Source organism: Cherax quadricarinatus, chromosome 54 (assembly GCF_038502225.1).
Source record: "Cherax quadricarinatus isolate ZL_2023a chromosome 54, ASM3850222v1, whole genome shotgun sequence".
Classification (NCBI taxonomy): Eukaryota; Metazoa; Arthropoda; class Malacostraca; order Decapoda; family Parastacidae; genus Cherax; species Cherax quadricarinatus.
This window is the reverse complement of record NC_091345.1, coordinates 28099313-28111587: the sequence shown is the minus strand read 5'-3', so window position 1 is coordinate 28111587 and position 12275 is coordinate 28099313. Positions and strand designations below refer to the sequence as shown.

Here is a 12275-nt window from a genome sequence, read left to right as displayed (position 1 = left end):
TATAGTGTTCATGTTATGTTATAGTGTTCATGTTATTGTAGTGTTCATGTTATGTTATAGTGTTCATGTTACGTTACAGTGCTCATGTTATGTTATAGTGTTCATCTTATGTTACAGCGCTCATGTTATGTTATTGTGTTCATGTTATGTTACAGTGCTCATGTTACGTTACAGTGCTCATGTTATGTTATAGTTCTCATGTTATGTTATAGTGCTCATATTAAGTTACAGTGCTCATGTTATGTTATAGTGCTCATGTTATGTTACAGTGCTCATGTTATGTTATAGTTCTCATGTTATGTTATAGTGCTCATATTAAGTTACAGTGCTCAAGTTATATTATATTGCTCATGTTATGTTACAGTGCTCATGTTAAGTTACAGTGCTCATGTTATGTTATAGTGTTCACTTTATGTTACAGTGCTCATATTATGTTATAGTGCTCATGTTATGTTATAGTGCTCATGTTATGTTACATTGTTCATGTTATGTTACAGTGCTCATATTATGTTATAGTGTTCAAGTTATGTTATAGTGTTCATGTTATGTTACAGTGCTCATGTTATGTTATAGTGCTCATGTTATGTTGTAGTGCTCATGTTATGTTATAGTGTTAATGTTATGTTATAGTGTTCCTGTTTTGTTATAGTGCGCATGTTGTGTTATAGTGTTCATGTTATGTTATAGTGTTCATGTTATGTTATAGTGCTCATGTTATGTTATAGTGTTAATGTTATGTTATAGTGTTCATGTTTTGTTATAGTGCGCATGTTGTGTTATAGTGTTCATGTTATGTTATAGTGTTCATGTTATGTTATAGTGTTCATGTTATGTTATAGTGCTCATGTTATGTTATGTTATAGTGCTCATGTTATGTTATGTTATGTTATGTTATAGTGCTCATGTTATGTTACAGTGCCCATATTATGCTATAGTGTTCATGTTATGTTACAGTGCTCATGTTATGTTATAGTGTTCATGTTATGTTATAGTGCTCATGCTATGTTATAGTGTTCATGCTATGTTATAGTGTTCATGTTATGTTATAGTGCTCATGTTATGTTATAGTATTCATTATGTGTTACAGTGCTCGTGTTATGTTATAGTGTTCATGTTATGTTATAGTGTTCATGTTATGTTACAGTGCTCATGTTATGTTACAGTGCCCATATTATGTTATAGTGCTCATGTTATGTTACAGTGCTCATGTTATGTTACAGTGCTCATGTTATGTTATAGTGTTCATGTTATGTTATAGTGCTCATGTTATGTTACAGTGCTCATGTTATGTTATAGTGTTCATGTTGTTATAGTGTTCCAGTTATGTTATAGTGTTCATGTTATGTTATAGTGTTCATGTTATGTTATAGTGCTCATGTTATGTTATAGTGTTCAAGTTATGTTATAGTGTTCATGTTATGTTATAGTGTTCAAGTTATGTTATAGTGTTCATGTTATGTTATAGTGTTCAAGTTATGTTATAGTGTTCATGTTATGTTATAGTGTTCAAGTTATGTTATAGTGTTCATGTTATGTTATAGTGTTCATGTTATGTTATAGTGTTCAAGTTATGTTATAGTGTTCATGTTATGTTACAGTGCTCATGTTATGTTATAGTGTTCATGTTATGTTATAGTGTTCATGTTATGCTACAGTGCTCATGTTATGTTACAGTGCTCATGTTATGTTATAGTGTTCATGTTGTTATAGTGTTCCAGTTATGTTATAGTGTTCATGTTATGTTATAGTGCTCATGTTATGTTATAGTGTTCAAGTTATGTTATAGTGTTCATGTTATGTTATAGTGTTCATGTTATGTTATAGTGTTCATGTTATGTTATAGTGTTCATGTTATGTTATAGTGTTCATGTTATGTTATAGTGCTCATGTTATGTTATAGTGCTCATGTTATGTTACAGTGCTCATGATATGTTATAGTGTTCATGTTATGTTATAGTGCTCATTTTATGTTATAGTGCTCATGTTATGTTGCAGTGCTCATGTTATGTCATAGTGTTCATGTTATGTTATAGTGCTCATGTTATGTTATAGTGGTCATGTTATGTTATAGTGTACATGTTATGTTATAGTGCTCATGTTATGTTACAGTGCTCATGTTATGTTATAGTGCTCATGTTATGTTATAGTGTTCATGTTATGTTATAGTGTTCATGTTATGTTATAGTGCTCATGTTATGTTATAGTGCTCATGTTATGTTATAGTGTTCATGTTATGTTATAGTGTTCATGTTATGTTATAGTGCTCATGTTATGTTATAGTGTTCATGTTATGTTATAGTGCTCATGTTATGTTATAGTGTCCATGTTGTGTTATAGTGCTCATGTTATGTTATAGTGTTCATGTTATGTTATAGTCCTCATGTTATGTTATAGTGTTCATGTTATTATAGTGTTCATGTTATGTTATAGTGCTCATGTTAGTGTTCCTTCTTTCTTATGTTCTTATGTTATGTTATAGTGTTCATGTTTTGTTATAGTGTTCATGTTATGTTATAGTGCTCATGTTATGTTATAGTGTTCATGTTATGTTATAGTGCTCATGTTATGTTATAGTGTTCATGTTATGTTATAGTGCTCATGTTATGTTATAGTGCTCGTGTTATGTTATAGTGTTCATGTTATGTTATAGTGCTCATGTTATGTTATAGTGTTCATGTTATGTTATAGTGTTCATGTTATGTTATAGTGCTCATGTTATGTTATAGTATTCATTATGTGTTACAGTGCTCGTGTTATGTTATAGTGCTCGTGTTATGTTATAGTGCTCATGTTATGTTATAGTGCTCGTGTTATGTTATAGTGTTCATGTTATGTTATAGTGCTCGTGTTATGTTATAGCACTCATGTTATAGTGCTCATGTTATGTTATAGTGTTAATGTTGAGAGGGTTCGTGGAGATATGATGCTTGGAGTTAAACACACTCGTTGAGTGGTAACACATATGTCCTCGTAGGACATACTTCTTAGCTCTGGGACTAGTCTTGTTACAAACCTTTGCTCTTTTTCTAGTTTCTTGATGTGCTTTGCTAGATGTGGGTTCCAGACTGGTGCCGCATTCTCCAATATGGGCCTAACGTACACAGTGTACAGGGTCCTGAACGATTCCTTTTTAAAATAGATGAATGCTTTTGTTAGGTTTGCTAGGTGCCAATATGCTGCAGCAGTTATTTGGTTGATTTGTGCCTCAGATGTGCCTAGTGTTAGACTCACCCCAAGATCTTTTTCTTTGAGTGAGGTTTGTAGCCTCTGTCCCCCTAGACTCTACTCCATCTGCAGTCTTCTCTGCCCTTCATGACTTTACATTTGGTGGGGTTGAACTCCAGGAGCATATTGCTGGACCAGGTCTGCAGCCTGTCCAGATCCCTTTGTAGTTCTGCCTGGTCCTCATGTGATTGAATTCTTCTCGTCAACTTCATGTCATCTGCAAACAGGGACCCCTCGGACTCTATTCCTTCTGTCATGTCGTTCACAAATACCAGAAACAGCACTGGTCCTAGGACTGACCCCTGTAGGACCCCGCTGGTCACAGGTGCCCACTCTGACACCTCGCCATGTACCATGAGTCGCTGCTGTCTTCCTGACAAGTATTCCCTGATCCATTGTAGTGCCTTTGCTGTTATCCCTGCTTGGTCTTCCAGTTTTTGCACTAATCTTTTATGTGGCACTGTGTAAAACACCTTCTCACAGCTCAAGAAAATGCAATCTACCCACCCCTTTCTCTCTTGTATTACTGCTGTCACGCTGTCATAGAACTCCAGTAGGTTTGTGACACAGGATTTCCCGTACCTGAAACCATGTTGGCTGTTGTTGATAAGCTCATTTCTTTATAGGTGTTCCACCACTATTCTCTTGATAATCTTCTCCATGACTTTGCATACCCCACCTCTCTGTCTTTCTGGAGTCCCTTCTGTCTCCTCTGTGAGCACTTCTTTGAATCTCATGTTGAGTTCCTCACATACTTCATGGTCATTTCTTGTGATCTTTCCTCCTTCCTTCCTTAGCCTGATTTCCCGGTCCTTGACTGTTGTTTTCCTCCTGATGTGGCTGAGCAACAGCTTTGGGTCTGATTTGGCTTTCGCTGCTATGTCATTTTCATGGGCCTCCCTTCTTTCTTGTGCATAGTCATTTCTGGCTCTATGACTGATCTCCTAATTCTCCTGGGTCCTTTGCCTTTTATACTTCTTCCCTCCCCTAGCACACTTGGTTTTGGCCTCCCTGCACCTTTGGGTGAACCACGAGCTCGTCCAGCTTTATCATTATTCCTGTTACTATTGGGTACAAACCTCTCCTCAGCATCCTTGCATATTGTTGCCACGTATTCCATCTTCTCATTTCCTGAATTCCCTGCCAGTTCTTTGTCCCACTAAACCCCATTCAGGAAGTTCTTCATTCCTGCATAGTCACGCTTCTTATAGTTTGGCTTCGTTTGTCTGGCTCTTCTTGTTCCCCCCTACACTTGTAACTCTACTGTGTATTTGAACCTTAAAACCACATGATTGCTGGCCCCAAGGGGTCTTTCATATGTGATGTCCTCGATATCTGCACTACTCAGGGTGAAAACTAGGTCCAGTCTCGCTGGTTCATCCCCTCCTCTTTCTCTGGTAGTGTCCCTTACGCGTTGGTGCATGAAGTTTTCTAGTTCTACCTCCATCATCTTAGCCCTCCACGTTTCTTGTCCCCCATGTGGCTCCAAGTTCTCCAAACCGATTTCCTTGTGGTTGAAGTCACCCATGATCAGTAGCTTTGCCCTGCTCACGTGAGCCCTTCTTGCCACTTCAGCCAATGTGTCAACCTTCGCTCTATTACTCTAATCATATTTTTGCCTCGGCCTCCTGTTGTTCTGTGGTGGATTGCAATTACCACCTTGGGATCTCCAGATTGAAGCATTCCTCTTATGTAATGTCTTGTTTCTGCACTATCTCCTCTCTCCTGCACATCAAACTTCCATCGGTTTTTGACCAGCAGTGCCACTCATCCACCCACTCTGTTCCCTCTGTCTTTCCTCAGGATTTGATATACTGTTGAAAAGATGGCATCTGTTATCATACCTGTGAGCTTGGTTTCTGTGACAGCTATGATGTCCAGTGATGCCTGTTTGACTCTTTCGTGCCACTCCTCCCACTCATTTGTTATTCAATCAGCGTGGGTGTACCATACCTTCAGTTTCCTCTCCAACACTGTGTTTTGGGGGTTCTGTGAGGTTTGGGGACCTGGCAGTGTACTGTGTGTGTGTGTGTGAGTGTGTGTGTGTGTGTGTGTGTGTGTGTGTGAGTGTGTGTGTGCGTGACATGTATCTTTTCTTGTATTAGCGAAAAAATTGTGTCAAGTGCCTTTTAGGTGTTGTGACAAGGGATGTGGAAAGCTTATTATTAAAAAATTGGGTGTTGAGAAATGTTGGAGGACTTGCACAGCGTGTTGCAATAGTGTATGTTATGATATGTGGATATTATTGAGCTGAGTGAAAATTGTGAGTTGTATGGGAGCCTTGGGATGAGTTATGCTCTTTAAGTCCAGAGAATGTGGGATTTTGTGTAAATTTTAATGAAATAATGGGGATTTTGAGAAAATTTTAATGAAAACAAAGATCGAGTGTGAATATTTTCAAGAAAATATATAGGTGGTAGTTATATAGGTTGAATAGTGGTGGTGGTGGTGGTGGTGGTGGTGGTGGTGGTGGAGGTGGTGGTGGTGGTGGTGGTGGTGGTGGTGGTGGTGGTGGTGGTGGTGGTGGTGGTGGTGGTGGTGGTGGTGGTGGTGGTGGTGGTGGTGGTGGTGGTGGTGTGGTAGTGAGGTAGAGAGAAGGCAGGTCAGTTCCTGCTGTGACCTGTGATCTTATCTGAGGTAACTCAGATAAGATCACCCACAGTCCTCGACATGCATGCAAATGGTTAAATAAGGTCATTTGAACAGAAGACACGTAGAGTTGAGGAGTGTGGGATGGAGTCGAGAGTGGTAGTTAAGAATGTTGTGGTTATTATAACAATTGAAATCTTAAATCCTGGTATGTAAAAATTGTGACAAGTGAAATTGAGGGTGAATAAGAGGTTATAAGTCGTAAGTGAAAGAATGTAATGTCTTGTGACTTGTGAAGTGATATCTTTTGTTGTATTACGAAAACGAGAAAATTGTGGGGGTGTTGTGTGTTGAGTGAAATTTTGTATCTTGTTTTACAAACATGACACAATAGATGGGTAGTGAGATGTTGGGTGTTGTGAAATGTTTTGAGTTGTGGATGAGATTGAGAGGGGTATGTGATTTTTGAGGATATGGAGTAGGTAAGATAGATAAATTGTGGTGACCATGATTTAAGGAGATGGTGCCTGGAGGAGTGTTAGTTGTGGGTTGATGCGGGGTTATGAGTGGAAAACAAATGTAAGTGGATTTATGAGACTAGTGAAAATTGAGGGGCTGTGGATAGAGTGAGGGTGAGATTGGGTGTGTATGGAGGGAGATGAGAGTGAAGGAAAGAGAGGAAACTTGTATTAAATTTATTAATAATGAAAGAGTGGAAAATAAATAACAAAAAGTGTATTATCCTGTTTTATCTTGTTGGTTAAGTTAGTGTTTATCCACCTGTGTTTGCTTGATTCAACCTGTCGTACCCCCATAGGGAAGACCTTACCATAACCCATAGGGAGGATCTTTACCATACCTCGGACCCCCATAAGGGGATCTTACCCCCAAAATCTTTTGAATGCTTACCCCTATAGGGGGAACATTTACCATACCCCATAGGGGGTTTCTGATATCGAGAATTTTTTAAAAGGCACCCATAGGAAGAAGTGAAAATGGATACTTGACTCTCATAAGGGGGAACCCAGAATGTGTCTACCTTGGAGTATATCTTGATCCTAGGGAGTGAAGCATTGAAAAATAATTGAGGTAAACCTTGATCCCAGGAGATGGAGGGTGACTCAAAAATATTCAGAAACCCTCAAAATTCGAAAAAAATTGGTAGCATTGTCTACAAAGGGTAAAATTTTAGAACAATAGACAATATTCTCGAAAACTTTGTAAAACTCAAAAAATTACAAAATCTCCTAAAATTCGAAAACTTCGAGGAGCATGGGTGCTCTGGGAGCAAGGGGGCATGGGGGCACAGGTGGGGTGCATGGGTGGGTACACTGGCGATTGGGGCGGGGCCAGAGTTGGGGCGAAGGGGGACCAGAAGTGGATGGGGACTGCCGCCATTTTGCGTCACTCAGGCATACATCGCCGATCCCCAAAATACACTACTCACGATGTTCAGTAATTTTTGAGTTTTTAGCTGTTAGGGTAATGTTAGGGTGTGTTCCATCAGCATTAAGTGTCTTCCAGTAATTAAATGGTAAGTGTTAATTCCAATTTCTTTTGTGTACCCAGCAAGCCTAATCATGTATAGTCCACATTATTTTATAATTTAACCTTATTGGTATTAATGTTTATTTTTTGTAATTATTAATTTAATGTCAGATCTAGCTTTGTGTGAGAGTGGTAAGTAGTAGGTAATGAAGGAGCAACAGTTCATTGACCTGCGGTGACTTATGTCCCACTTACCTCACCCAAATTTCTTGCAGGTAATAATTCAGATAATGCCCTGTAAGCTTCCTGCATGTGATTTGCTCACTTAATAATATGAATTCAACACTAACATTAGTAATAAAGGTTATCAACCTATCACATTTATTCAAAATTGATATCAGACACACGATAAATACCCCAGAACTATAATAAAGACTCCAAAATGAATAATATTTACCACATTATATTAGTGGGGTAGGCGGCGGAGGTTGTAGCTCTGGGATAAGATCATCAGATAATTAAGTTCTCTTATTTGTACCTCTGGTCTATAACGAAAGGAAACGTTGTTAAATAACGTCAGAACAAACACTCCTAGATCTCCATTATTATAAGAAAAAACGTAAAAAATAGAGAGATTTATCGCGATTTATTTCCGAGTTATATGCTATGTGCACACTTACCCCGATTATCTGGATATCTCAGAAGTAAGATATTGATCTGTTCCATTAATAATGGACGGATTGAAGTGGTTTTCACACCAAACATAAACAAATGCATGCTCGAAATTTTGTGTAATAATTTGATAAATATCTCAATTATTTTTCAATTGTGTGGTGGTAAAGGACAAATATTTTGCTACATGTCAAAAACTTACCAATTTGTTTTGTAGGTATGAAGAACATGTATACTGGAATATTTAAATTCACCCAGAAATTGGACTGACTTTGTCTTATCAGTAGTGAGTCCAAAACGCTTTTCGCTGTGCCAGTAAGTGCCATTTTGACGCCAAACATCATTTTTACATTTCTTTCTCATTTTTTGGGCCGTTTTATTGAAAATTAGTCAAATTATTATTCATATAAACTTCTTAAAATATACCAAATATAACCGAAATCGGACGAAAAATAAAGAAACAAGTCTGCTCATGAGTCCGTTTACGTAGGGTGAGAGGTGAATAGTATTTATTGTACCTGGAGTTTACCTGGAGAGAGTTCTGGGGGTCAACGCCCCCGCGGCCCGGTCTGTGACCAGGCCTCCTGGTGGATCAGAGCCTGATCAACCAGGCTGTTGCTGCTGGCTGCACGCAAACCAACGTACGAGCCACAGCCCGGCTGATCAGGAACTGACTTTAGGTGCTTGTCCAGTGCCAGCTTGAAGACTGCCAGGGGTCTGTTGGTAATCCCCCTTATGTGTGCTGGGAGGCAGTTGAACAGTCTCGGGCCCCTGACACTTATTGTATGGTCTCTTAACGTGCTAGTGACACCCCTGCTTTTCATTGGGGGGATGTTGCATCGTCTGCCAAGTCTTTTGCTTTCGTAGTGAGTGATTTTCGTGTGCAAGTTCGGTACTAGTCCCTCTAGGATTTTCCAGGTGTATATAATCATGTATCTCTCCCTCCTGCGTTCCAGGGAATACAGGTTTAGGAACCTCAAGCGCTCCCAGTAATTGAGGTGTTTTATCTCCATTATGCGCACCGTGAAGGTTCTCTGTACATTTTCTAGGTCAGCAATTTCACCTGCCTTGAAAGGTGCTGTTAGTGTGCAGCAATATTCCAGCCTAGATAGAACAAGTGACCTGAAGAGTGTCATCATGGGCTGGCCTCCCTTGTTTTGAAGGTTCTCATTATCCATCATGTCATTTTTCTAGCAGATGCGATTGATACAATGTTATGGTCCTTGAAGGTGAGATCCTCCGACATGATCACTCCCAGGTCTTTGACCTTGGTGTTTCGCTCTATTTTGTGGCCAGAATTTGTTTTGTACTCTGATGAAGATTAATTTCCTCGTGTTTACCATATCTAAGTAACTGAAATTTCTCATTGTTGAACTTCTTATTGTTTTCTGCAGCCCACTGAAAGATTTGATTGATGTCCGCCTGGAGCCTTGCAGTGTCTGCAATGGAAGACACTGTCATGCAGATTCGGGTGTCATCTGCAAAGGAAAACACGGTGCTGTGGCTGACATCCTTGTCTATGTCAGATATGAGGATGAGGAACAAGATGGGAGCGAGTTCTGTGCCTTGTGGAACAGAGCTTTTCACCGTAGCTGCCTCGGACTTTACTCTGTTGACTACTACTCTCTGTGTTCTGTTAGTGAGGAAATTATAGATCCATCTACCAACTTTTCCTGTTATTCCTTTAGCACGCATTTTGTGCGCTATTACGCCATGGTCACACTTGTCGAAGGCTTTTGCAAAGTCTGTATATATTACATCTGCATTCTTTTTGTCTTCTAGTGCATTTAGGACCTTGTCGTAGTGATCCAATAGTTGAGACAGACAGGAACGACCTGTTCTAAACCCATGTTGCCCTGGGTTGTTTAACTGATGGGTTTCTAGATGGGTGGTGATCTTGCTTCTTAGGACCCTTTCAAAGATTTTTATGATATGGGATGTTAGTGCTATCGGTCTGTAGTTCTTTGATGTTGCTTTACTGCCCCCTTTGTGGAGTGGGGCTATGTCTGTTGTTTTTAGTAACTGTGGGACGACCCCCGTGTCCATGCTCCCTCTCCATAGGATGGAAAAGGCTCGTGATAGGGGCTTCTTGCAGTTCTTGATGAACACGGAGTTCCATGAGTCTGGCCCTGGGGCAGAGTGCATGGGCATGTCATTTATCGCCTGTTCGAAGTCATTTGGCGTCAGTATAACATTGGATAGGCTTGTGTGTGAGTATAGTGAGGCTCAGGTTAGGGTGTGTAGAAGAGAGGAAGATTATTTTCCAGTAAAAGTAGGTCTTAGACAGGGATGTGTAATGTCACTATGGTTGTTTAATATATTTATAGATAGGGTTGTAAAAGAAGTAAATGCTAGGGTGTTCGGGAGAGGGTTGGGATTAAATTATGGGGAATCAAATACAAAATGTGAGTTGACACAGTTAATTTTTGCTGATGATACTGTGCTTATGGGAGATTCTAAAGAAAAATTGCAAAGGTTAGTGGATGAGTTTGGGAGAGTGTGTAAAGGTAGAAAGTTGAAAGTGAAAATGGATATAACATTGGAGAGAAGGAGTATGAAAGAAGTGAATGGTTTCACATATTTTGTAGTTGACTTGTCAGCAGATGGGTTTATGAAGGATGAGGTTAACCATAGAATTGAATAAAAAAAAAAAGGTGAGTGATGCATTGAGGTATATGTGGAGACAAAGAACGTTGTAAAGTATAAGGACACAAGTGCAGCTAATTTGACATTTTATTGTGGCAACGCTTCGCTCTCCAGGAGCTTTATAAAGCCGTTACAAACAATGCATGAAAAATGAGAGTATATATAGGCTTAGAGTGAGGTGTAATACTAGTAGTACTAGTAATAATATTACTTATAGTAGTAATAAAGATTATAAAAGCTATTACATGGGTAGCATGACATCCGACCTAGTAGCACAAGCTAGTCAGGTCCAACTCACACCCACTCATATATTTATCCAACCTATTTTTAAACTACACAACGTCTTAGCTTCTTTGACGGTACTCGGGAATTTGTTACAATCATCCACAACTTTATTACCAAACCAGTGCTTTCCTGTATCCTTCATGAATCTGAATTTTTCCAATTTAAAGCCCTTGCTACGTGAGAAAGTAAAGTGACTTTGCTCACTGAAGAGCCAGTGAGAGACTGTTCTGCAGACCAGAGGGTAGGTGAAAATGTCAGGTCACCTGGGGGAGAACCCCTCAACCTGACTGGTTGCTGTTACAACTGGTAGTCAAACACTGAACATTTGAGGGGCTTGTGGACTTTCAACTTGGTTCATTACAAAGAAATATTTGTACATGTACACGCCTCACCTCAGAAAATCAAAGATTTATAATGTTACTTATAGGCTATTTATGTCTATCAATTAAATAACTCTTAAACAAGTTTCATATTACAGACGAATGTAAGAGGAGTTCCATAGGTAAGGTAGATGAACTTAACAAACCTTTATTGGTTATTATATAAAATATTTAGTCTAGGGTAAAAAATGATATTGTAGAAGCCTTTGTAGATCAATAAACTATTTAGACTATTATATTTAGTGACTGTTATAGTAGAAATATTTAAATGAACATTTCTCATAGAAAATGTACTTGTCAATTGAATTTTCTTTTCTGACACAGATGGATAAAAGAAGCGAAAAAGATGACGTCTCTGTTACTTGGCTAACAGATCGGTTCAACCCAGGTACAAGATCGACCAAACTCACTGACATCTACGACGAGATCTGCTCAGATTATGATAAGGTAAACCATTGTAAAAGCATAACTATATGTGAATTAGCATGTTAATGCTAATGGTTGATGTGTTAATTATAAATATATATATATATATATATATATATATATATATATATATATATATATATATATATATATATATATATATATATATATTTAATTAATTAATACATTGGCCATCTCCCACCAAGGCAGGGTGGCCCGAAAAAGAAAACCTTTCGTCATCATTCACTCCATTACTGTCTTGCCAGAGGCGCACTTACACTACAGTTATAAAACTGCAACATAAACACTCCTCCTTCAGAGTGTAGACACTGAACTTCCCATCTCCAGGAATCAAGTCTGGCCTGCCAGTTTCCCTGAGTCCCTTCATAAATGTTGTCTTGCTTACACTCCAACAGTGCATCAAGTCCTAAAAGCCATTTGTCTCCTTTACTCCCTCCCTCCCTCCAACCGTTCCTAGGCCGACACCTAACCTGTTTTCCCTCCACTACAAATATATAGACTCTCGAAGTCATTTTTCTTAATTCCATCCTTTCCACATGCCCA

General features: G+C 38.8%; 1 protein-coding gene across 1 annotated transcript in view; it reads left to right on the top strand.

Annotated features, from left to right (window-relative positions):
• Positions 1-12275, top strand: part of LOC128698416 (methyltransferase-like protein 27) — a 251857-nt gene that overhangs the window by 49691 nt on the left and 189891 nt on the right. The window contains exon 2 of the mRNA XM_070096760.1: positions 11610-11732. Within this exon, the coding sequence (XP_069952861.1) occupies positions 11610-11732 (123 nt within the window). The remainder of the gene's footprint in view (positions 1-11609; positions 11733-12275) is intronic.